The sequence below is a fragment of the Phycomyces blakesleeanus genome (assembly GCF_001638985.1).
Source record: "Phycomyces blakesleeanus NRRL 1555(-) unplaced genomic scaffold PHYBLscaffold_32, whole genome shotgun sequence".
Lineage (NCBI taxonomy): Eukaryota > Fungi > Mucoromycota > Mucoromycetes > Mucorales > Phycomycetaceae > Phycomyces > Phycomyces blakesleeanus.
This window is the reverse complement of record NW_017265189.1, coordinates 466,282-493,799: the sequence shown is the minus strand read 5'-3', so window position 1 is coordinate 493,799 and position 27,518 is coordinate 466,282. Positions and strand designations below refer to the sequence as shown.

At 33.2% G+C, this 27,518-nt stretch overlaps 7 protein-coding genes across 7 annotated transcripts; 2 read left to right on the top strand and 5 right to left on the bottom strand.

Moving 5' to 3' along the window:
• Window positions 1–172: 172 nt before the first annotated feature.
• On the bottom strand, window positions 173–941 carry PHYBLDRAFT_174775 (hypothetical protein; the record flags this gene model as incomplete). Its single annotated transcript, XM_018437335.1, has 6 exons — window positions 173–227; window positions 299–360; window positions 427–494; window positions 565–613; window positions 681–742; window positions 818–941. The coding sequence occupies 6 exons, from the start codon at window positions 939–941 to the stop codon at window positions 173–175; spliced, it is 420 nt and encodes a 139-aa protein (XP_018285107.1).
• A 272-nt stretch (window positions 942–1,213) lies between these two features.
• Window positions 1,214–2,543, top strand: PHYBLDRAFT_174774 (hypothetical protein; the record flags this gene model as incomplete). The annotated part of the gene is made up of 4 exons (XM_018437334.1): window positions 1,214–1,669; window positions 1,725–2,030; window positions 2,095–2,280; window positions 2,379–2,543. 4 exons carry the CDS (start codon window positions 1,214–1,216, stop codon window positions 2,541–2,543), a joined length of 1,113 nt encoding a protein of 370 aa, XP_018285106.1.
• Window positions 2,544–2,674: 131 nt separating this feature from the next.
• PHYBLDRAFT_174773 (hypothetical protein) lies at window positions 2,675–5,791 on the bottom strand (the record flags this gene model as incomplete). The annotated part of the gene is made up of 5 exons (XM_018437333.1): window positions 2,675–4,096; window positions 4,808–5,202; window positions 5,260–5,484; window positions 5,546–5,587; window positions 5,647–5,791. 5 exons carry the CDS (start codon window positions 5,789–5,791, stop codon window positions 2,675–2,677), a joined length of 2,229 nt encoding a protein of 742 aa, XP_018285105.1.
• A 3,923-nt stretch (window positions 5,792–9,714) lies between these two features.
• On the bottom strand, window positions 9,715–15,971 carry PHYBLDRAFT_73932 (hypothetical protein; the record flags this gene model as incomplete). Its single annotated transcript, XM_018442949.1, has 3 exons — window positions 9,715–9,728; window positions 13,604–15,137; window positions 15,435–15,971. The coding sequence occupies 3 exons, from the start codon at window positions 15,969–15,971 to the stop codon at window positions 9,715–9,717; spliced, it is 2,085 nt and encodes a 694-aa protein (XP_018285104.1).
• Window positions 15,972–16,424: 453 nt separating this feature from the next.
• On the top strand, window positions 16,425–19,640 carry PHYBLDRAFT_174769 (hypothetical protein; the record flags this gene model as incomplete). Its single annotated transcript, XM_018437332.1, has 5 exons — window positions 16,425–16,572; window positions 16,716–16,829; window positions 16,888–17,049; window positions 17,131–17,433; window positions 18,205–19,640. 5 exons carry the CDS (start codon window positions 16,425–16,427, stop codon window positions 19,638–19,640), a joined length of 2,163 nt encoding a protein of 720 aa, XP_018285103.1.
• A 115-nt stretch (window positions 19,641–19,755) lies between these two features.
• Window positions 19,756–21,067, bottom strand: PHYBLDRAFT_152004 (hypothetical protein; the record flags this gene model as incomplete). The annotated part of the gene is made up of 5 exons (XM_018432807.1): window positions 19,756–19,926; window positions 19,999–20,208; window positions 20,279–20,584; window positions 20,641–20,882; window positions 20,911–21,067. The coding sequence occupies 5 exons, from the start codon at window positions 21,065–21,067 to the stop codon at window positions 19,756–19,758; spliced, it is 1,086 nt and encodes a 361-aa protein (XP_018285102.1).
• Window positions 21,068–22,668: 1,601 nt separating this feature from the next.
• PHYBLDRAFT_152003 (hypothetical protein) lies at window positions 22,669–23,211 on the bottom strand (the record flags this gene model as incomplete). The annotated part of the gene is made up of 4 exons (XM_018432806.1): window positions 22,669–22,767; window positions 22,810–22,856; window positions 22,922–22,990; window positions 23,064–23,211. The coding sequence occupies 4 exons, from the start codon at window positions 23,209–23,211 to the stop codon at window positions 22,669–22,671; spliced, it is 363 nt and encodes a 120-aa protein (XP_018285101.1).
• Window positions 23,212–27,518: the final 4,307 nt, after the last annotated feature.

The window sequence follows — 27,518 nt, the reverse complement described above, 5'->3', positions numbered from 1 at the left end:
TGTTCTGATAAAACAAGTATTCTCCAAACAATATCTCCCAGAGAAAAGCCCAGTTGTGTGTTGCTTGCTTGTAAATGGTTGTTCTATGAAATTAGAAAAGTGTTAACTGTTTGAACAAGAAATCGTGGATATTAAGAATATATATATGTAATTATGCTTGCAATATAATAGCTTACCAGAGACAAAAAGAAAAGGCGTCATGAATGCGAACCATAGTACTCAATATACTTTATTTGGCTATAAAAATGCTGAAAAAAAATTATTTTTTGTGAACTGTGTGGTAGAATATTTCATTTACCTACCCGAAGCAAAAGGATTTATTTGCAGACCAAGAGAGTACATAGGAGACGCTAATATTGTCTTCAGTAAATGATATACATTAATATACAAAATAAATAATATTGTTATATGTACAAAAAAAATTACCATGTCAATGACACTCGTATGAAATGAAAGTTCTTGATTCGCGATGTGCTCATGAGAGGGAGGTTCATCTATAATAGAAATTATGTTAAGCCATGTGCTTATTAAAAAGAGATAGATTGAAATAAAATAAAATATTACCGTGTTCATAACCGTGTTTAATAGTAGAGAGTAATTTCGGCGATATGGCCTATACAAAAGAAAGGAAAAGGTCAGGATAATTTTATAGGATGACAGCATAAAGTATATTTACTAACCTTAGCTAATCCGGATGGACATTGTGAAGGGGATGCATCAGAAGGTAACAAAACACGAGTGTCTGTAGTAATAGAAAACAATTATTATCATTTTAGTTATATATATATATATAATATTAAAGAATAAGATATCTTACCAAGAAAATCTGTGAATATAATAAATGTTGGAAAGAGAGAAAAGAGAGAAAACTTGTAAATGAAAAAAAAAAAACAAAAAGAACAAAAGACCAAAGGGCCAAAAGGCCGAAAGACAGAAATCATATATTGGATTGAGTTGAAAAAAGCATGTTCAAAGCCGATTTGCACCCCGTTAATTCCAGGAAGTATTAATAGAGATACGCGTATTAAAGAAATCCTGAGTATTTACAGCAACAAGTGTAATATAATAAATGGGTTCTTGCTTTTACTTTTACCATCTTTCCATTAACTACACTTTATTCTTTCGCTTAACACCTAACTTCTTTTGTATGTTAATAACACTCTATATATACAATGAATAGATATATAAAACAAATATAATTAACAATCAACTCATGTATAACATTTTATTAGATAGCTTTCAGACCATGGTTAACAATCGTCAGTCAATTGCCCCGGCTCCATCCCCGGAATATACTGAGCTTTTAAGAAGGCTCACCGCTATGGAGGAAAGTCTCAAGACCATGGATTCAAACATTGGCATTGTTATCAAGGGGAACAAAGATTCATTGGAAATACTTGATAGCGTTGCCGATGCCTCTGGAGAACTTCTTGCAGTTATTGCTCCTACCACTATACCTGCTTCTGCTTCTGTCCCTTTCGCAGCTTCTTCCGTTGGTTCTACTCTGGATTGGTATACAACACCTTCTGAGGCTTTGTTTGGTATCTCTTCTGCTGCTCCTTCTGTTGCTCCTTCTGTTGGTCCTTCTGTCGCTCCTTCTGTTGGTCCAGTGGTTCTTACTGGTGCAAACGCTGGTGAACTTAGTAAACAGGATCGCACTAGAGTTTTAGTAAGTGTTGAGATGTACAGTAGCTCATCAACATAATATCTCACACTAAGTATAGGCTCTTATCCGAGGAGAGTTGAAGAAACACAACTTCAAATCAAATAAGCCGGAACTAGTTGCAGCTAACGACAGCAAGCGCAGTTGGGATGTTAATGTTGATTACAGACTTCCACCCAACAGACAGCTGATGCATGACCTTCATGCATACCTGGCTCCAAAGGTTGTTGGGACTAGTGTTCGACAGGCCGATATTAGCGATTGTATCTACACAAACTTTTGTGGAACGAGACGCCGAGTCAAGGAATCCTATGAAGCGCGCAAAAAGACAAATTCTCGGTCAAGAAAAGCAGGTCGAGAGACCGATGTATGTTAGAAGTATATTTTGATTGCAAATTAAATGTATTCATATTAATACATTTATAAACTAGCATTTTGACCGTCGCGAGCTGACCTACCATACATTCAAGGCTGAAATTGATATGAAGGTGGGTAAGAGCTGCGACGGACTCTTACAGAAAGAAGCAATGTCTGAGGGCGAATCTGAAGACGATATGCCTGGAGTCTCGAGCAACCGTGCGATTCGTACAGTGCGTCCAAGTTGGAGAAGCGATGAGGTAATTTCTTTTGTTTACATTATTGTATATAGCTTTTTTTTGTTTTTTTATGTATTTAAATGAAACAGAACTTTGATTAATCACTTATTTGTATTTAGTACAATCACTTTCTTGCAGTTGTTGATGATTTTATGCGTAATCGCATGGACTTCAATTCGCGTCAGATGTTGAAGAGGTCCTTCGGTAGAGATGCTGTTTTAGCAGTCCCGCCTAGATTGACGTCCCTTCTCCCTCACTGGGCTTTTAGAGATGAGTTTCAATAAATTTTGTTTTCTTATCCTCTACATCCTCCACATCCTCCATCTGACAATGATAAACGTACCAACAAATACAAACACTATGATTATTCTTTTCTGTGTGCCTTTAAAAAAGGGAGTTATAATTTTATTATTTTTTAAATGTATTGTTTTTTTGGCAAAGGAATGACCAGCATCTTTTTTACTTTTCTGCGTGTTGTGTGCTCAGCAGTTGCTACTTCTAACATAATTCTATGCACTGGCAATACACATTGGAAATCGTCAGGAGAAAATGTTGGAAAGCAGGTTTCAACGTGTTCGTACTCTCGCGATTTATCATTTTCGGGTGTGTACCATTTGATAAATGCAAAAGTATGTTGAGAATTGTGAAGAAGTTGTGTTGGGCGGCGATGGGTGCGGAGCAAGGGAGTAAGGGATGAAGAGGTGGGTGGAGGAGTGAAAGAATGGGTGAAAATGTACTGTATTTGACCCGTGTATGCGATGATATGCTCACCAGTACTTCCAATGAACTTTGCTTGTACAAGAGAGCCACGACTTCCAGATTCACCTTTACCCTTGTAGACCTGCCCAAGGATGTTGATGTATTTCAACAGGGTGATTGTATTGTCGACAAAGTATGGTGATTCCGACGCTTGTTGAAAGTGAACTAATTGTTCATTGTTGTACGCAACTTTGTAGTATTGTAAGAGATGAACATAGTGAATGTCACTCATTGTGGTAGCGGATTTTAATGATAGAGGGAATGCGGAAGGAGGGAGAGGTTCGTTGCCTTTTACAAGTACATTTGGATCTTCAGAAGCCTCGACAAATGACTGTATGCGGAAGGTACGTTGACGGATGGATGGAATGGTGGCGGGTGTAAAGGAAGAAGTGAGTTTGGTAAGGAGAGGAAATGCAGATGTCTGGCGGGTACTCTGAAGGAAACTGTTGACAAGATCGTCTTTGTGCACATCTTCAATAAATTTCTTCATAAATGTTTCTTCAAACCCGATCTTCCTGTTTGTCTTCAAATTTTTTAACAACCCGTTAAACCGCTCGAACCCGAATAGCCAATAACCGTACACTGGTCCAAAATCACGAATTGTATCTCGAAGATGGAGGTGTAGGTGCATATTACAGGTGAGGATTTCGGCGTTGTACAGCTCGTCACATCTGGTGCAAAAAGTTTGAAGAAACTGATGGGCAGTGTTGACTTCATCGAACGTGATCGTTGGCTTGATCAACAGGCGGCATGCATCAACAAAGTTAATCCAGTTTTCGAATCTGTCTTTTGCAAGAACATCTTTCAACAGAACTGGCGAGTATACGAGCACCCATGACTTCCACTCGTCTGCCTTCATATACGAAAACTGCTTTCCTATTTTCGAGTTCAAAGAGGTGTATCCACCAGGCACAATCATCGTTTCTGCAGTCTTCTGCATTGCCGCAAAATCGCCATCTTGAATGTCTTCGTCTTTGATCCAACGATCCATCAATCTTTTAGGCGTTCCCAGGAATAAATTATGCATGGGATCGATGATCGTTCCACGTACTAGATCAAGGTATCCAAGGCGATGCAACTGCGACCATCGAACACCATTTTCGACCTCCAGCCGATGCCTTTCTGAGGGGGTACTAGCACTTTCCCACTCCTCAGCATGCAACCTGTTCTCTACACCGTCACGAAGCACCCACCGAGAGAAGTCAAACCCACGAAAGTCAACATTGACACCGTTTTCCAAGCGAGGGAAATGTCTGTTGCACTTGTAACATGCGCATGTACTGTTGTGCGAGGTGAAACCACTTGTCTTTCTTGCTGCCGGGATGTCACAGGCAACCATCATCAATGCGGCACGGACGCGGACACCACTAGGACACTCGAAAGTTGGGATTGCCAGTCCCTCATACAATCTTATCAGATCATCTACCATAGGCCGGAGATAATGGTTTATCTCTTCGGATTTGGGTTCCTTCGGGCCAGGCATCAATCCTACGAGAAGTGTGTTCTCTGGCTTGTATCTTTCATTGCGAGGCAGATTGTTTACTACCAGGTATATGGCACCAGTCGAGTGCGTGACGTTATCGAAAGGTTGAAACCAGTCGATGTTGAGAGTCAACATTAATGAACGCGAATCCTTTGTGAATTGCACGCCATCTTTGTCTTTGAGCTCCTTCCACATGGCACCGTCGTATATGTCACACATCGTATCCACCATCTTCAGCTCGTGATTCCAATGTCTAATTTTATCCTCGAATCCTGGACGAAGAAAAAACATTCGTAAAGTATTAACGACGGACTGGTACAAGTATGAACGCTTGGCCACCAAAGCACCCGATGCTGATGTTTTCGTCAATTGGCAGTTGCAAGACGAGCGTGCACCAAGCTTTACGAAATCGCAATGAGACGGGACAGATGCACTTTCTTCGTACACCTTGTGACAATCCTGACACACAACAAATTTCTTTATGCCTTTGGTCATGGCTGAGAAACCTGTCATGCGCTGAAGACCAGGAAGGCTCAAGGGCAGTTGGAAATCCTGCTCGTAAATTGTCAAAAGCTTGTTGATGAACTCGATCAAGACAACGGCGCCCTTGTCAACCACATAGCGGGAAGCGAACATCACCACAAAAGTAGCAATGAACCTGTGCACTGGGTTCTGGGGCATATCGGGGGTGGCAAAAGGGTCTATTATAAAAAAAAATTAACGCTTTTTTTTTTAAAAAATTTTTAACACTAACTGACCTTCACTATTCAATTCATTGTCGTCGAGCTCAATAACATCGTCTTCGCTTTCGTCTTCACTGATTTCATTGCTGTTGCTTCCACTGTCATCATTGTCGCCATTGCTGATCGCGTCATTAGTAACGGAAACGTCTTCAGTGTCAGACATTGAAGCTCCTTCCCAAACAGGTGAGTTTGTCTGAGTGTACGATTCTTCCAGGGCTCCGGGTTGATGGGTTAAGATAGCTACATTTAGAATATAACACTTGGTTAATATCTAACGGTATCTGAATTAAATAAACCTTACGTTCATCATCGACCTCCATCATATTTCTTTGGGTAGACATGTCTATTACAACACGTTATTTCATGGATTACAATACAATTAAATAAATTCAAATATTGTACCCCTTTCACATCTTATGGCATTTAGTCTTGCCCTTTTGTTATGACGTTGAGCAGTTCTTCTGGCAACAAAACTATAGCCGAGATCGTTCTGACTACATCCAGCACAATGGCACTTTTCGTTGTAGAGTTCAGGAATTGTGGACATAATGTTTATTTATTTTTACTTTGAAGTGTTAAGAGAAAAAGGAAACAAGTACAACGTTTACTAAATTTACTATGTCTTTATAATGAAATGTTATGTCTTTATAATAATAATAATAAATAATATTTTCGCCTGTTGTATCCAAGCCAATAGAAAACCGGAAAACAGTGTTTTCATCTTGAACACACAAAAAAAGCTGAGATGAAAAAATACCCCAGATTTTCTATTGTTATAATTTAACTTTGTACATGGTAATTCCCGTATGTTTTTCTAGTGATATGTATAAGATTGACTAATATTCACTTATATATATATCAGATCAGCTGTTATCAGCTTACATAATCTTGCATAATTTTGCATAATCTTGTATAATCTTGCATAATTTTACATAATTTTGCATAATTTTGCATAATCTTGCATAATCTTGCATAGTTGTATAGAAACACATATAAAAAATATAACAAAAGAAAGTTTGTATAACATATGTCATTATGCATATTTGCATAACATAAATAATACAAATGTATTACTGAAAAAAATTAGTAAATTATGGCTATACTTGTTATATAACATGCATAATCATGCATAATCTTGCATAAATGATCTACGTAAACAATACAGCTGAATTCGTGAGAAAAAATGCTAAAGAATAGCTTTTTTCCGGAAAAATTTCCTTTTTTAGTTAGTCTGAATATAATTAGCGTGAGAAATCTTGGCATTTTTAGTGTGGGAAGATAGGTTATATAAATAGTAACTATGTAAAAGCTTGGCATGGAAAAACATTTAACCTTAAACTATCAAAAAGCCGTTCCGACAATAATTAAATATATCTCTTCTAATGAAAGTTCAAATTCTTACTAAGTAATAATTTTTTAATTTTTTTTGCTATATAAAAAAAATTTAGTAGTATAATATAAAAGTATCAAAATATGTAAAGAGCAAATACAGAATTAATAAAAATTAATTTTCATATTTTTTTACTAATTTTCTTATAAAAATCAAAATATTATTATGTAGATCAATAAAAAAATATATAAATAAGTTAACTTATTAATATTTATTATAATTTTGATGTATTTATATATTATATATATATATATAAAGATTATAAAAGAGTTGTGAATATATATAAAATGAAAGATTAAATATGATTAGAGTATGTAACTTATATTTGATGAGATGATTGGATATGACTTGGATATTGACAAGTGTGAATATATATAATGTGATAGATCCAATAGTATTGATTAATATCAGAGATAGATAAGATGTTATAGGCTAATATTAGTAATAAATCAAATGTTATTGGCTAATATTGATTATATATTACATTTTATTAACTTATATAAGTCGTAAATTGGATGTGATAAATATATATATATAATACAGATTGACTGTTATTGATTTACATATATATCAGATCAGATAGCATTTATTTATATATATACTAGATTGGTAGTGTTCAGCTTATATATATATGAGATTAACTGTTATCCACTTATATATATATATCAGATTGGCTGTGATCTACTTATATATATATCAGACTGGATATCATATGTTTATATATAGTGCAAATCACCTGTCATCAACTTATATATATATGCAACTGACAGACAACAGCTTATATATATACCCAATTGGCAGACAACAGCTTATATATATACCAGATCGATTATCATCAGCTTATATATATATCAGATTGACTGTGATCCACTTATATATATATCAGATTGGATATTATATGTTTATATATAGTGTACATCCTCTGTCATCAGCTTATATATATACCCAATTAGCAGTCAACAGCTTATATATATACCCGATTGACTATCATCAGCTTATATATATATCAGATTGACTGTGATCTACTTATATATGTATGAGATAGACTGTTAATAGCTTATATATGTATAAGATTGACTGTTATAACTTATATATATATATCAGATTAGCAGTCAACAGCTTATATATATGCCAGATTGGCAGTCAACAGCTTATATATATACTAGATTAGCTAATATCAGCTTATATATATACTAGATTAGCTAATATCAGCTTATATATGTATGAGATAGACTGTTAATAGTTTATATATATATAGCTGATTGGCGGTCAACAATTTATATATATACCAGATCAGCTATCATCAGCTTATATATATATCAGATTGAGTATCATATGTTTATATATAGTGTGAATCACCTGTTATCAGCTTATATATATACCTAATTGGCAGTTAACAGCTTATATATATATCAGATCGACTATCATCAGCTTATATAAATATATCAGATTGATAATCATCTGCTTATATATATATGAGATCGGCGATCATCTGCTTATATATATATGAGATCAGCAATCATCTGCTTATATATGTATGAGATCGGCAATCATCTACTTATATATATACCAGATCGGCAATTATCTGCTTATATATATATATGAGATTGGTAACTATTGCCTTATATATATATATGAAATCAGCAATTATTGGCTTATATATATACCAGATTGGCAATTATCTACTTATATATATATGAGATCAGTGATCATTGACTTATATATATACCAGATCGGCGACCATTGACTTATATATATACCAGATTGGCGATTATCTACTTATATATATATGAGATCAGTGATCATCTGCTTATATATATACCAGATTGGCAACTATTGACTTATATATACACTAGATTGATGATCATTAATTATATATATATGAGATCGATGATCATCTGCTTATATATATATGAAATTAGCAATTATAGGCTTATATATATACCAGATTAGCGATTATCTACTTATATATATATGAGATCAGTGATCATTGACTTATATATATATCAGATCAGTGACTATTGACTTATATATATATCAGATCGGCAATTATTGGTTTATATATGTATAAGATTGACTAATATTCACTTATATATATATCAGATCAGCTGTTATCAGCTTACATAATCTTGCATAATTTTGCATAATCTTGTATAATCTTGCATAATTTTACATAATTTTGCATAATTTTGCATAATCTTGCATAATCTTGCATAGTTGTATAGAAACACATATAAAAAATATAACAAAAGAAAGTTTGTATAACATATGTCATTATGCATATTTGCATAACATAAATAATACAAATGTATTACTGAAAAAAATTAGTAAATTATGGCTATACTTGTTATATAACATGCATAATCATGCATAATCTTGCATAAATGATCTACGTAAACAATACAGCTGAATTCGTGAGAAAAAATGCTAAAGAATAGCTTTTTTCCGGAAAAATTTCCTTTTTTAGTTAGTCTGAATATAATTAGCGTGAGAAATCTTGGCATTTTTAGTGTGGGAAGATAGGTTATATAAATAGTAACTATGTAAAAGCTTGGCATGGAAAAACATTTAACCTTAAACTATCAAAAAGCCGTTCCGACAATAATTAAATATATCTCTTCTAATGAAAGTTCAAATTCTTACTAAGTAATAATTTTTTAATTTTTTTTGCTATATAAAAAAAATTTAGTAGTATAATATAAAAGTATCAAAATATGTAAAGAGCAAATACAGAATTAATAAAAATTAATTTTCATATTTTTTTACTAATTTTCTTATAAAAATCAAAATATTATTATGTAGATCAATAAAAAAATATATAAATAAGTTAACTTATTAATATTTATTATAATTTTGATGTATTTATATATTATATATATATATATAAAGATTATAAAAGAGTTGTGAATATATATAAAATGAAAGATTAAATATGATTAGAGTATGTAACTTATATTTGATGAGATGATTGGATATGACTTGGATATTGACAAGTGTGAATATATATAATGTGATAGATCCAATAGTATTGATTAATATCAGAGATAGATAAGATGTTATAGGCTAATATTAGTAATAAATCAAATGTTATTGGCTAATATTGATTATATATTACATTTTATTAACTTATATAAGTCGTAAATTGGATGTGATAAATATATATATATAATACAGATTGACTGTTATTGATTTACATATATATCAGATCAGATAGCATTTATTTATATATATACTAGATTGGTAGTGTTCAGCTTATATACATACACTGCAAAAGGAGGGCCAATTCAGTATACTAAATCTTGACCAAATACTGTCTGAATGAATAAAATTCAGCATGAATTCGATCGGAATTTATGATGACAATTTTTTAAAATTCGTGAGCTAAATGAATACAATTAGTATACTGAATTTTAGGAACGCAAAAAGAAAAAGTGTGATATACTTTTATGTGATATATTTTGGTTGTGAAAATATAGACGCACTTTTATCAGACCGCAGATTTTTCATTTTATATTGGTTTTGGGGTTTTTTTTTAAATACAGCACATAACATTTAACATCTTTTTATTACTATATATGGGTTGTTAAAGAAGAGATTTGGTCAAGATTTGGTCAAGATTTAGTCAAGATTTAGAGGTTTATGGGTCATTTTAAAGGTTTTTATTGGTTTGAAAAAATTTTCTTATTGTTTCTAGCTATTTCTATTCGTCTACATCACTAATCGTCTTCTGTTGCAATTGGGTAGAAACATCACACTCAATGCCGTCATTTATTTTCGTGGATACTATGTTATTCCTTTCGAACATCCATTGGTCCACCCCTGGTGCAATCGACCCCTACTGTATTCCATTGCTTGCTGCGGCACACCTTCTTGGCCTGTTTGTTTACTTTTATAAAAAATAATTATAGGGTGGATTAGAAAGAATGTTCTAGATATATTCATTTGAGAGCGACAGATTATTTAAAAAATATGAATGTACTTACAATAAAGTTAAACATGAGAACAGATGGATGTCTTTAACATAAAGATAGATGTATCAACATTTTAGTTAAATGTCTCAATTATAGTAATATTGTCTATAAAAATAATAACTTTTGTTAATACGATGCAAAGTAAATAAGACTATGGTTTGCTTACCAGACAGTTCAGAAAACAGAAGAGTTGACAAACACAAAATACAATGATATTGTCTATAAAATATAATCTTTTATTAGAATGAAATAAAGAGTATCAGACTATTTTTTGCTTACCAATTATTTAATACAATAGAAGAGGCAGCATGCGGGAAATGGAGATATTATCTATAAAATAATTTCTTTTCATTAGAATTACATACAAAGAAGTAGAATGATTATTTACTTACTTGTCTGTCTGTAGAGAATAAGAGTCGGTGTATAATCAAAAAAAGAGGACCAAGATAAAGACCAGTGACTATAAAGTGTATGGTATACATAAGAAAAATAATAAATACAAGTTGTATCTTGAAGGTGTACGTTAATATTTATATAACATACTATTTTGTAAACCCTCCCAAGGTATATGTCTTTGTTAATGGGCCAGAAAAATCTAAGCAGAATAATTAATACATAAATCGTGAATAAATATTCAAGTATATTCTTATTACCTTTTTATCATTACTTTTGAGGCAGTTAAGAAGGACTTGGTGGTTTAAAGCATAGTGTACCATGCTAGAATAAAAACAACAAGATTATTAGGTCTTGAAACTTTGATGTGAGTTGATGCTTACCATGTTAGACATTAAGAAAGAAGTAAAGAAGAAGAAAGAAAAAATTAAAAAAAAACGGGGAAATTCAAAATTATAATTTTATGACCATTGACCTGAGAAACTGATAGAATCAATGGAGCAAATTGAAAGTCATTCAACCCATCCCGATTGAGACAAGACATTACGTACTAAACCATAATCTCTCACATCTTTGTAATGGATGTAAGCTATTACAAATGCCTTTCCAAGTCGGCTTATCAAGAAAAGTATAATATAGAGATCAAAATGCTATAAAGAGCATCATCAGAAAAATAATCTTTTGGTGCCTTACTTTCCACCTTTACGTATGTTTTGATTTATTTTATTATTTTAAAGAAACCCAACTCTAATTATTAAAGTATTCACATTGTTTCCATTTCTTTCATTAGCCTTAAATATCTGAATTCATGTCTTCTAATACGCAGCAATCCAAAAAAACGAAAAAGACGACTACAAAAAAGTCTGTTCAACAAACTGCTGGGACAGCAGCAAGCACAAGACAATGGGAAATTCTTCCCAGCTTGACAGTTAGCACAGAGCTAGATGGTACTGTCCTGTCCACTTTGTTCACCATGAGCACCCGACTGAATGAATCTCATTCACTTCTGGAGAAGGTCTACCACAACATGGGAGCAACCAATGGCCAGAATAACAATTCGAACCATAGTCCCATCGGTCAGGCTCTTACTACAGAAGAATATATAAAGTACTGCCTTCCAACGGTTTTGGTAGGATATATACTAGTAATAGAATATTGCAAAGTTACTTACATTATATTTTGCAGAGATTGATCTGTTCTCAAACACGAGCTGTTCTGGCAACAATGCCATTGACGGTCAATGAGGGCGCCTTCTCGACATCCAACTGTCCCATTGCTGATGTAGTGCAGAGCTACACACATCAGCAAGCTGAAGTAAAGTCTGTTTCGTCTGCAGTTGTGGAAGAGAAAACCCGAAGACATACTTCGTATATGCTTCAAAGGGCAAAAGCTTTGCCAGAAAAGATAGCTCGACAAAATCGGATTTCTCGACGCCGGTCCAGAAAGAGAAACGTAAGTATAGTCAACAGTTTTTGTGTAAACTATTTTAACTTTTTTTTTCAGATTCTTGCAGACTACAAGACAATTCACTTAGCTGACAAGGCAAACCTTGAGTCTAAGTTTGGTGAGACTGTCGTGGACCTTCTGGACTATAACATGTTGTCTGATATTGAGTCAGATGAGGAGAAAAATAAAACTAGATATACTCCTAGAAATAGACATCCCTTGGTAAGGCTCTCATGATAAAAGTTATTTTTTTTAATACTTCTAACTCAAAAGTATTTATATTATAATGCAGGTGGATGAATACTTTACTGTTTTGAAGAAACAGAGACTTGCTAACAAGGGACCAGACGTCATTGGCAATTCTGTCTATCCAATTATTTTGAGAAACACCGAGTTATCGAATGAGAAAAAGGCACGTGTTGCTGCTTGAATTCACACACGCCAACAATAAATCGTTATTTTGTTTACAAAGTGAATATAGTTCTTTAATGATTTTTATTGATTGTGTTGAATGATGTGGGGTGAAGTGGTAAAATATAATCAGGCGATATTGTCAAGATGAGAAGCAATTAATATATAAATAAAAGGAAAAAGAAAAAGACAAAATCAAAAATCAAAATAATAAATTATTATTTTATTTTATTTTATTTTAAAGCCAATTAATAAAAAAAATATATATACAAAGCAATTATTTAATTATATAACCCTGATTGTTTTATCCTCGTTTTTTTTTATTGGAAATTATAATACCAATATTAGCAAGAATATGTAATAAAGGCTAAGAAAATGGTAAATGTCGGATATTAAATATACAAGTTTTTTTGTCTTTTATATTATTGATAAAAGCAAGAGAAATAAATAATGGTTTTTACTATTCATTAATAGTTAAAAAAAAACTGGTAATATAATTTACTATTGCTCTTTTAAATACTTAATAAAGAAGTATTGTTAAAACTAAATAAGAATACAGAGATAAATAAAGCTAAACCTTTTTACAGTCAAAAAAACTCGTATTATAATTATTTATACTGGTAACCTAAATAGTTGTTATTTTTTTTTGTTTTTTATGTGACTACTTTTCTAGGCAGTGAAACAACCAGGTGCTTTTGCGTCCCACTCTGCATTTTATGCGTAGTCAACGCAAAGCACGAATGCAGACGATGCACTGGAACAATGCACAAAGCATCTTCTTCCATAAATCCCTTGTCCCACAACTGCAGACCTTGATCAGCTAATGGCTGATGACTACTTGAATGGTAGGCGGGAAACCATTTAATGAATGCAAACATTGACACTCTTTTGACTCCACCGATCTTGATGGTATGAGTAAATAAATACTCTATTTGACCAGGGAATTCAGATACATCGTCATTTGTTCTCTCAAGAAACAATACCCTCACAAAAGACCCGCGCTTCTTCTTTTTACCACTGCAGTACTCTTGCCCCAGCAACGAAATCTTCTTCACCTTTTGAATCCGATTGTTCACAAATACATCCTCACCAATTGGGATTCTCCCTACCGCACAGAAGGAAACACTTGTACTCTGGTAAGCCTTGACATAGAATTCAAATAACCACTGATAGTGATCATCCTTCATCATAGTCAAAGGCTGCAACTTGATTGGCAATGTTGTCGGGGGCAAGGCCTCACTTCCGGTGACATTGTACCATGGATTGGTAGCAGCTTGCTGGAACATTGCTAAGCTAAATGGCAACGCAGGAGGGTGGCCAGCATCCAAATTCAAGGGAGAAGAGCTGTCGGAATTTGATTTTACTTGGGCAACCCCCTCAAGGAACTCTATCAGTGGTGATGAAAGATTGGTAGAATACGCTCGAAGAAAGCTACCAATGAATGCTTTCTCCAGGAAGACTCTTATGAAGGTGACCTCAAGACCATTGCGATGGTTCGTCTTGATGTTCTTCAACTTGCCGTTGTATCTCTCGAAGCTATACAGCCAGAATGTGTATACCGGACCAAAGTTAAGCATTGACTCATGCAAGTGCATATGCAAGTGCATATTTGGCATGATGCTGCTCTCTCCATAAAGAGTCTCACACTCTTTTCCGAATTCTCCAAGGAGCTGGTGTGCGCTGTCAATTTCTGAATATGTGACTGAAGGACTGGTCAACTTTCGGCATGCTTTTACAAAGAGAGTCCAGTTTTTGTAGTCGTCTTCAGGTAAAGCGTCTTTTAGTACCACCAACAAATAAATCAGACACCACGATTGCCACTTGTCTGCCTTCATATACGGGAAACCAGATTCGATCTTTGTTGATAAAACGGCATACCCAGGAGGAACAAGAATACCATCGGCAAGACGTTGCATACGGACGAGAACAGCAGTTGGGAGATACCTCAGGTCTTTCCAAACACTGATCATACGCTTTGCTGTCCCAAGAAACAAATTGTGCATGGGATCAACAATCGTGCATCGGACGGGATCAAAGTAGTGTAGGCGATGCAACTCGGAAAAACGGGTGCCATGCTGCTTCTCCAAAACAGCTCTCTCTGCATCAGATTCTGCGCAGAACCACATCTCAGCTTCAGTTGCATTTTCCTCTTTTGTTCGGGAGACCCAGTTCTCATGATCGAATCCAGAATAATTGATCTTACTTGTTCCAGCAACAACAGTGAAATGATGCTTGCATATGTGACAGGCGTTTGTACTTGCAAATCCTGTAAATCCAGCAGTCTTTCTTGCAGCAGGTATGTCGCAAGCAACACACATAAGAGCAGCGCGGATACTAGTACCATTGGGGAACTCTGGAGTTTTCATAGTTATGCTGTCGTATAACTCTACCAGCTTGTCTACCAGAGGTTCCAAGAAGTTGTTCATCTGGTCGATCTTCGCTTCCTTTGGACCAGGCATGACACCGACAAGGATAATGTTTTCCGGCTTCATTCTTTCTTCCCTAGGCAGGTTGTTCATTGACAGGTACAAGGCCCCACTTGCATGTGTACGACCCTCGAATGGTTAAAACCAATCCACATTCAATGTCAACATCAAAGAATGGTCGTGATTCACAAAAGGCTCGTCATCTTCATCAAGGAGCTCAGACCACATTGCACCATCATAGACGTCCAACAAGGTACTGTTTACGGTTTCCCTCGATCTCCATTGAACGATTTGATGCTCGAACCCAGGTTTGGCAAAATGCTGTGCCAATGCATTCTTGAGCGAGTTGTATGGGAAAACCATGAGAGGGACAGCGCGATCAGCTTCGGTGTCAGAGAAAAGAGGATTTCCGCAGTATGTTGGTGGTGTGGTTGTGTATTTTTCGAATGTGCAATTTGGTTGGCGATTGCCTGGTAGGTAAATTGCAAAGCACTTGTTGCAGACGGTGTATTTGACAATGCTTTTTGTCATGAAATTGAAGCCGGTCATAGTCTTTAATGCATCAATGGTGAGTGGGAGATTGGTATCCTTATCAAAGGCAACAAGAAGATGGCGGAAGAATTTCAACATAGCAGTTCCACCTGCTTGAACCAAGTAAAACGCCTGAAAGATAACGTTAAATAGAGTCATGAATTGGCTTGTTTGAGACATTTCATGAATTTTCAAAGAAGCAACTACAAAGGCAAGTATTTCTGTTAATTATTTGTAACACAATTTATGTATATTTCTTTTTTAAATGTATGCATACCGGAAGCAACCATGTCTTCAAAATCTTCAACACCGGCAACCTCAACTTCGCTCTCATCTTCAGACTCATCGCTTGAATCAGGCACTGCAAAAACAGATCAATTTCGCATATGTAAAGTATACCTAAGTTCTGATAGACAGAATAGGTAAAATTGTAGTTCAGCTCACTTTTGTGAGTAAAGTATTTGAATAGTATTTTAAGCTACTCTATTGGCTACTGGCAGCTGTGTAGCATTAGAATGCAACATCAAACTCAAATAAAATAAAAGTGTGTTTTCTTTGAAGTCTCTTTCTTTACTATTAAATACTATTGTAAACCTTTCTTTTCATTTTAAAATGGCTCCTATTCGCAAACCAACTGTTAGAAAAGAGTGTCGATGCTCTATCTGTAAAAGCAAGACACTAGGATTCGATTGTGTATCTGTTAAAACATTTAAACGTCATCAAGAAAAAGATAATCATGATATTACACATGTTCAAACGCGTACAGTTAATACATTTGCTTTACTTTACTTTATTTTATTTTATTTTATATCATTTCCTTTTTTATTATTTTATATAATAATAATAATAATAATAATAATAATAATAATAATAATACTAACACTAATAATAATAAATGTGTAGCCCATGAAGACACATGCGATACAATTAGTAGTGCTGTTTCTGAGCCTGTAAATCAAGAGGAAGATGGTTTTGAATTTGAACAGGAAGATGTTGAAATGAATTCTGAGCTTAGAAGTAAGAAAACTTATTTTATTACATTGATTTATTTGGGTCTAACATTCCGCTTTTGTAGACCTAAATGACACAAATGACATTTTGGATATACGGACAAGAAACCAACCTTTCTCTGAAACGGATTGCGTGTTTGGCCCTGAAGATAATGTCCAGTATACAAGTGACACTTACAAAGAAGAATATGAAGATGAATCCGATGTTGAGATGGACAATGATGAAGGTAGGTACACAGCTTTAGATAATATTATATCCTAGAAAATAGAGAGTTAATCAACGTTCTTTAAAAAAAATCAAATTAAAGATTCTTCATTGGAATCAATCTCGGAATTGAATTTGATTCACCAATTCATTGTTATTTCGGTTGCTCTTTTTGTCTCGCTATACGTTGTGGATGAAGGAGCTGTAATCCTGATTGCCATAATCAACAAGATACTGCAGTTTTTGTTTGACCCATTCCGCCTTCCAGTGAGTGTTGCTGGCCTCAAACGTTTGGCCGGATTTGAAGCGTTGACAAGTGGTGTCAAGAAGTATGTTGCATGTAGCGAATGCCATGCCATATATGATAATGAAGCCGCCCCTTTGTGTTGTACATCACCCAATTTTGGTAAAACCTCCTTGTGTGGCAACAGCTTGTTTAAGTCTGGTCCCGGGTCAAAAGCACCCAAAAAGACATATGTATTCCACTCTGTCAAGAAAGCCCTAAAGACGTTTTTTCAACGCCCGGATTTTGAAAACAACATCAACTCATGGAACCGCGGCCCGAAAATGGATAGCACTTTATTTGACGTGTACGATGGTGCGATGTGGAATGAGATAGTAGACATAGATGGTATACCTTTTGTTGACACCGAGCAATCACTCATGCTCACGCTGAACATTGACTGGTTTCAGCCATTCGATGGTGTTACCTACTCCTGTGGTGCCATATATCTTGCAATCAATAATCTTCCACGCAGTGAGCGGTTCAAGAAGGAGAACGTGATTCTTGTTGGGTTAATGCCAGGGCCTAAAGAAGCAAGCACTTCTGACATAAATAACTATCTGAAACCGCTTGTGGATGAGTTGATGGAGCTGTACAAAGGTATTAAGATTAAGACTCACCAATGTCCAAATGGTACTTCTATCCGAGCAGCCCTTCTCATGGTTGCCTGTGATATACCTGCTGCAAGGAAAGTATGTGGGTTCACATCCCATACAAGTACAAATGCATGCCACAAGTGTAAGCGTCAATTTTCGAGGTTGGCTGGAACGAGTTCCGTTGATTATTCTGGATTTGATTTCTCAAAGTGGCTCCTTCGCACTAAGAATGACAATTGTAAGGATGCAGAGATCTGGAGAAATGCAACCAAACCGACTGAGAGACAGCGTCTTGAAGTTGCACATGGTGTTCGCTGGTCCGAACTGCATCGTCTTCAGTACTTTGACATTGTCCGCTGCACGATCATCGATCCCATGCACAATCTTTTCTTAGGCACTGCCAAAAGAATGCTGGAGAGATGGGTTGCGGATGGATTAATCGATGATAAAAAACTCGTTGCCATGCAAAAGGCTGTTGAGAAGGTAGTGTTGCCGCCCGATTACACGTCACTTGGGACAAAGATTGCCAAGGGATTTCCCTATATGAAGGCTGATGAGTGGAAGTCTTGGTGCCTTGTGTACTCTCCTGTGGTTCTAAGGGATGTGTTGCCGTTGCCAGAGTTCAAGAACTGGATAGAGTTTGTTAACGCATGCAGATACTTCACCAAGCCTAGTGTTTCTGAAGAAGACATTGAGAAAGGACACAAATGCTTAGAAGAATTCTGTAAAGGGTGTGAGACATTGTACGACCTGGACCTTCTCTCTCCCAACATGCACCTGCATCTGCACTTACGCCAAACAATGATTGACTTTGGGCCCGTCTATGGCTATTGGCTTTTCAGCTTTGAAAGGTACAATAGTGTTCTGAAAAATATCAAGACCAATCGAAGAAACGGGTTCGAATCGACATTTATGAGACAGTTTATTGAAGAGTCGTGGAAGGGAGATTTTGTGCGTCGACTTCTGAAACCTATGCATGCACTTGCATGTTTTGAAATTTTCGATAAGTTCACCACCAACAACAACAACACCAACACCAACACTAACACCAACACCAACACCAACACCTACCTCTCTCACTCTTTCTCAATTTCCGAATATCTTGAAGCTTCACAGAATCTTTCAATGATAATTCGTGGAAACGAGCCCCTGCCACCATCCGCCTTGCCATTGAAAACAAGACCATTATCATTTATGCCAAAACATGAATATGATTGTCTTGTAGGATACTATCAAGCTGCGTACAAGAATCCACAGATCTCAGGTTGCAAAGATGTAATTGATGACTCACCTTTCGTCAATGACTGGATCGAAATGGTGAAGTCCGTTGATCTTCTTGGGCAAAGCTACAAAGGGTGCATTGGCACGAATGGCCGCGGATCATACATACAAGCATATTTTACTGAACGAACTGGGTCGGAACATGCGTATGTTGGAGAGATTCAGTACCTTTTTGTTCACAATTTTAGGCCAACTGTTTCTTCTCTAACATACAGAAATCCCCATAGTAGTCAGCATGTATTTGCATTTGTCAAATGGTTCAAATCCACTTTGGACAAAACAAGAGAATTAGAAGGAGTTGAGTTGTTACAGGATGAATTCTACAAGCAAGATTTTCAAAGCATCCTGCCAGTACATCGGATTCTCCTAACAGTTGCAATAGTAGATTACAAAACTACAAAAAATGTCAACAAAAAACTCGCGATTCCTTTACCAAAAAAAATTTACTATTAATTCTCATACACACACTTACTTATATATTTATCCTCTATTATTATTTCCTTTAATCAATTCAATTTCAATTATTACTATTTGGCCCTACAACAGAACATAGTAAAAAAGAAAATGTTTATTCATCGTTGATTGCCCAACGAGGCAATGACTGGGACAGAGTGGCAGGAACAGAGCAAGGCAACAATGTTGCTGGATATCTGTTCATTCTTGGCTTTGTTCCCACGCCCGCATTTAACACGTGATGGGTACGATCAATGTCGTCAACCATTGTCAACAATCTGTTGAACTGTATTTATTTTTATTAGTTCTTTATTTTTCTTGTTATAAAACTTATTTATTTATTCTAAATATTATTTACCTCTTCACTTCTCCAAGTGGGGCGAGCCACATGCAAACACCGTCGTGGAAGATTGTCCACAATCTCAATATCCGACTCACCATCAGACATGGCATCCTTCTGAAAGAGTTTGAGATAGGCCTTCTCAACAGGGTTTCCAGTCTTATATCCCATTGCAGCATCAATGGCTACCCAGTTGTCCATGTATGTCGACTTGCGTCGGATAGACATCTGGTTATATAGATTGTAGCTTGAGAAAATAGTAATATACCAATTAATTTTTTATATAGTATATACAAACCTGAAGAGTACGACTGTTTGCTCTCCCCTTGCTGTTTTTCTTGGCCTTCTGCTCAGGAGACTCGTGAAAAGTACGATGACTGTGCTTGTACCTGTTCTTTATTTTATTACTTATCACCCATGGGTGAGTATCAGCTAGACGAGTCTGGGCGCTAATGTAGCTCTTCAAGTAGTTGATAACAGCTACGTTATCGCGGTGGTTAATCTTCTTGTTCAAGTTCCACTTCTTCTTACTCTCGTTCTCAGCAACAAGAGCAGGGTCGTCAGACTCAAACTTCCAGTCCCACAACTTTTCCGCGAAGATTTCCTAAATACAGGTTGTTTAATAAGTTGTTGATACTAACATATATTAATATTAATTACTGAGATAATGACAGAAACCTTGGCATCACTGAGGAAGGTCTGGGGGACATAGGATGGCATCAGAGATGGTCCTAGACTAGCCATACGAGTCTGATTGTTGGCATAGGCAGTTGCAAAGTCTGCAAATGCCGTATGTGTCTTTCCAGACGTGTCAACAACAACGCCCATCCTGTTTTTAAAGGCTGCCATGTTGCTATTGACAGCAGCAATGTCATCCTTGACACCGTTGATATTGTTGTTTACTTTGTTAAACATTTCAACAATTTTCACGTATCGCTGATCTTGGATAGTTGCGGATGAGAAACTGGGGGTCAATTTCTCGAGGTCCAACACGGCCAGCCAAAACACGGTTTGCAGAGGTAGATATACTTGCAGATGCTTTTCCTTTTCCTTTACGGTCTGTTTTTCTGCTGCTATTGGAAGGCATTTTTTCTTTATTGTATTTTTATTAAAGTTTTATACATTAATAAATTATTAAAATAAAATAAATGTATGGGTTGAAATATATTTATTTTTGTTTAATCAAAGATATACATACAAAATAAGTTAATATAAAGTAGATTTATGAAATAGCTGAGAAAAGGAAGGGATTATATATTATTTTCTATAAAATCCTTTATAACCTTGAACAACTTCTTTAATATTCAACATAGAACTTAGTGTTACAATATAATTTCGGACTATTCATTTTATTACTATTGTATTTTACTAGAGTCAATTCTCATCTAAACTGCCTTCTGTTTGAAAGCCCACTTTTTTTTCTTCTTTTTCTTTATTTTTTTCTTATTTCTTTTTTTCCTGTTTCTTTTCCGCTTTATTTACTTTTATTCTTATTGATGTATTTGAGTTCACACCCTGGTAAGCAATTTGTTTTTATTATTCTACTGTTATATTTATTCTTAATGTTTTTTCTTTTATTATTATTGTGGTTGCTGATAGTATTACAAGTCTTTGCCATGTTGATTAATGGACAAGAATAAAAAGGTAAAACGCGGTTATTGTGTATGTGCTTCTTTATTAATTATTTTCTTTTTCTCTCCTCAGCTCATCATAAAGACATACCAACAGCAGAAATTTATCCAGTAAGTCTGAATAATGTATTTATTTGTTTTATTCTTATATCTAATTTTGTTTATTTTCTATCTCTGTTAGTACTGCCAACATTTCTATGTACCTGATTGAATGACTTGTCTTTGAAAACCGATTTTCTTTGGTAAGTAATAAAGCCAAACTTTATTCCATGATCTTTACTAATGCATTTTATTAAACCTTTCAGAACAACAGTCAATGTGCACTATGTCTGGTTCTGACAAAAGTACTGGTAAGTAACCATACTATTTAAATTAAAGAAAAATAAATATTTATATAATCTAATATAATTGAATAATTTTTTAGCCTTCTCTTACTAGTGAAATACCGTAAACACGCGTTTCTTTTTAGGATTCTATCGTATTGGAAGTATTTATATATTATAATATATGAAAGGGTTTGTTATTATATTAATTATATAGTAGCCTATATATTAGATTAGACTATATACTGTCAAGTCGTACATATTATAAGCAAGAAGCTTTTTTTAAAATAAAAACAATTTTTCCAAAACAATCCCTATAAAAATATTTGAAATGAAGTGCAAGAAGTATTGCAGTAGTATGGCATGTGTGAATCCTATAGTTTAGCCGTGCATAATTGTCCAATAAAAGTGTTTAGATTCGGAAGACAGTATACATAAATCCTGTTTCTTCTGTTAAATGATCCAATAGAATATCATTATTTCAGTAGACAGTTTTCTATCAAAAATAGATTTTTTATTAGAATCTCTGTTTCAAATCAAGTTTAATTTAATGTAACATCCAAAAAAAAAATGCCATAATTTGATTATTCTCTCTGCGATTAAATAGTTTAAAAGAACCTTACATCTCTATATGGATCATTATAAGTTCAGAAGTTATATGGACAACTCACAGGTAACATAACATATTGCGAACAGAATCTATAAATGCCAAATTCCAGAATTTAATTATTCTGTCACTCAGAATTTCCCATACTATCGCATATGTGTAGAAATCTAATTCCCCAGTGAGGATCGTCATTGTCAGAAGCCAATGATGTTGTCTCGACATCAGACTCTTCGAATTAAAAAATCTCGTCTTCTCTCAAAAAAGGTACACTCTGTAAGGTAGTTTCGGCTGATACAATAGAATAATTGTCTTCATCTATAGTAAAACCAGACTATTAGCTATCTAAATTATGATTTATTAAAAAGAAATTTTATACTCACAATCAATTGATGTTTCAGATACATCTACCATTTCAACGTCTGTCTCTTCTTCAACAACTTCTGTATTAACTGATAATTAACAGAAAAAAATATTAGATTACAATTTATCCAGTAATGCGCGTACTACTCAAATGTCATTTACCTCGATTTTTTGGGCCAATGTCTAATAACTTATCAGCATTATTATGACGCTTAAAGGTCTGTGCATTTTGCAAAATTCCGCCAATTGCATTTTTGGTACATGATGAACATGTACACATAACAGTGTAGGTTTTAGTTGTAGAATTCATAACAGTAAGAATAATATTAATAATAATAAAATAATAAAGAGGTGTATACTATATTTTATTTTCATCTTTTATATGTCTCTTATTTTTGTCATTAATAATGAGTTGATATATCTTGTTCACTATGTCATTGACTACATTGAGCTTACCGTCCCTATTAGTAAGAATTACAAATGGATTTTCATACAGCGATCTTTTCTTAAAAAAAGTGTGCCTGATTATTAATGGGGCTTCAATTTAATAATCACTGATATAATGGCGTAGTTTTTCTCTTTTGCGTTTTTTTAACATGACATCAATTCTCGCTCATTTTGGCAAGTGGCCTTTTTTGGATTTTCTTTTTCTTGTATTTTTTATGACATCAATTCTTGCTCTTTTTTTCAATTTTTTTGATATACTTTCTTATTAAAAATAAGTCATATATCATATATTATTATATTCTAATAAAAATCGGTATTTTTTGCGATGCAATAAAAATATTATTGAGTCTAAATTAGGTGCATCTGTAACAACAAGTTTTTCCTTCCAGAAAAATAATTAAATACTACATTTAACATTTAATATTTTATTTATATTTTTTATTTTTCTGCCAAGTCAATCGAAACATATATTTTTTAAGACAATTGTGCGATTTATTGCCTAATTAATAAATATTTGTGTTTGTATCTGTGTTTATTTAATATAATCAGAAAAAATTGTGAATTCCCATCTCAAGAAAAAAATATATTGAAAAACGATGGTGTTTGAAATATTTTTCCAAATTTTGCCAAAATTCAAAAAATAAAATTCGACCAAATCCACCCTCCTTTTGCAGTGATATGAGATTAACTGTTATCCACTTATATATATATATCAGATTGGCTGTAATCCACTTATATATATATCAGCTTGGCTGTGATCTACTTATATATATATTAGACTGCATATCATATGTTTATATATAGTGCAAATCACCTGTCATCAACTTATATATATACACAATTGGCAGTCAACAGCTTATATATATACTAGATCGACTATCATCAGCTTATATATATATCAGATTGACTGTGATCCACTTATATATATATCAGATTGGATATCATATGTTTATATATAGTGTACATCCTATGTCATCAGCTTATATATATACCCAATTGGCAGTCAACAGCTTATATATATACCCGATTGACTATCATCAGCTTATATATATATCAGATTGACTGTGATCTACTTATATATGTATGAGATAGACTGTCAATAGCTTATATACGTATAAGATTGGCTGTTATATCTTATATATATATATCAGATTAGCAGTCAACAGCTTATATATATGCCAGATTGGCAGTCAACAGCTTATATATATACTAGATTAGCTAATATCAGCTTATATATGTATGAGATAGACTGTTAATAGTTTACATATATATAGCTGATTGGCAGTCAACAATTTATATATATACCATATCAGCTATCATCAGCTTATATATATATCAGATTGAGTATCATATGTTTATATATAGTGTGGATCACCTGTTATCAGCTTATATATATACCTAATTGGCAGTTAACAGCTTATATATATATCAGATCGACTATCATCAGCTTATATAAATATATCAGATTGATAATCATCTGCTTATATATATATATGAGATTGGCGATCATCTGCTTATATATATATGAGATCGGCAATCATCTGCTTATATATGTATGAGATCGGCAATTATCTGCTTATATATATATGAGATTGGTAACTATTGACTTATATATATATAAAATCAGCAATTATTGGCTTATATATATACCAGATTGGCAATTATCTACTTATATATATATGAGATCAGTGATCATCTGCTTATATATATACCAGATTGGCAACTATTGACTTATATATACACTAGATTGATGATCATTAATTATATATATATGAGATCGATGATCATCTGCTTATATATATATGAAATTAACAATTATTGGCTTATATATATACCAGATTAGCGATTATCTACTTATATATATATGAGATCAGTGATCATTGACTTATATATATATCAGATCAGTGACTATTGACTTATATATATATCAGATTGATAATTATTAGCTTATATATATATGAAATCGGTTGTCATCTACTTATATATGTATGAGATCGGCGATCATCTACTTATATATATATTAGATTGGCGATCATTGGCTTATATATATAAGATTGGCAATTATTGGCTTATATATATATCAGATCGGCAATTATTGGTTTATATATGTATAAGATTGACTAATATTCACTTATATATATATCAGATCAGCTGTTATCAGCTTACATAATCTTGCATAATTTTGCATAATCTTGTATAATCTTGCATAATTTTACATAATTTTGCATAATTTTGCATAATCTTGCATAATCTTGCATAGTTGTATAGAAACACATATAAAAGATATAACAAAAGAAAGTTTGTATAACATATGTCATTATGCATATTTGCATAACATAAATAATACAAATGTATTACTGAAAAAAATTAGTAAATTATGGCTATACTTGTTATATAACATGCATAATCATGCATAATCTTGCATAAATGATCTACGTAAACAATACAGCTGAATTCGTGAGAAAAAATGCTAAAGAATAGCTTTTTTCCAGAAAAATTTCCTTTTTTAGTTAGTCTGAATATAATTAGCGTGAGAAATCTTGGCATTTTTAGTGTGGGAAGATAGGTTATATAAATAGTAACTATGTAAAAGCTTGGCATGGAAAAACATTTAATCTTAAACTATCAAAAAGCCGTTCCGACAATAATTAAATATATCTCTTCTAATGAAAGTTCAAATTCTTACTAAGTAATAATTTTTTAATTTTTTTTGCTATATAAAGAAAATTTAGTAGTATAATATAAAAGTATCAAAATATGTAAAGAGCAAATACAGAATTAATAAAAATTAATTTTCATATTTTTTTACTAATTTTCTTATAAAAATCAAAATATTATTATGTAGATCAATAAAAAAATATATAAATAAGTCAACTTATTAATATTTATTATAATTTTGATGTATTTATATATTATACATATAAATATAAAGATTATAAAAGAGTTGTGAATATATATAAAATTAAAGATTAAATATGATTAGAGTATATAACTTGTATTTAAGGAGATGATCAGATATAACTTGAATATTAATAAATGTGAATATATATAATGAGATAGATAAGATGTTATAGACTAATATTGATTATTTATTATATTTTATTAACTTATATAAGTAGTAAATTGGATGTGATAAATTTATATATAGTACAAATTGACTCTTATTAATCTACATACATATCAGATTTATTATTATCAGTCTATATATATATATATCAGATCTGTGATATTTGAGATATGAAACAATAGAAAAATAAAATATTTGATAATAGAGATGTATAAAAATACTTTGAGACTGTATATAAGTTATCTTTATTCATAAATAAAAAAGTGTCCCTTTTTATGAAAAAACATAATCTGCTCTTGTCATTATGTCTTAGTTTCTTAAGGCTTTCTTCCTTTACTATATTTGGTTATTAGAGTGTATTTACTAATTAACTAGTGTCGATGTTACAATTATGACATCAAGTCATAAATTGTATTTCTTTAGCTCTTAGCTATTCTTTTCTCTTTTATACTAGAGCTTTAGGACTTCTTACTAAATTAGTTTCATATTGATCTGACACAGTTTATCAGGTAGTATGATATAATTATCTTAACAATCTTTAAGATATTATCTACAGTACTAACTATAATAATTATTGGGCTGATTACTTAATCGTTTATATATATTTTATACTGAAAAGATGATAGCTACTATGCTATCCCAATATGAATATATTCTTATATGTGATAAATCCAACATCCAAGTGTCTGGATCACTACAAGATCTACTATTATTGTTTTATATATATATGAAAGTAATTATTATTAGTCTATATATATCAGATCTATTGTTATTGATCTTTATATATATTATATCAACTATTATTTATTTATATAGTGCCAACTAGATATTAATAGCTTATATATATAGTATATCAGTTATCAATAGCTTATATATATAGTATATTTACTGTTGTCAGATTATATATGTATGAGATTGACTTTTATCCACTTATATATATATATGAGATTGGGTGTGCTCCACTTATATATATCAGATTGGCTGTGCTTCACTTATATATATATTAGATTGGCTGTGATCTACTTATTCATATATCAGATAAACTATTACCCACTTATATATATACCAGATGGACTGTTATCTACTTATACATATTTTAGATT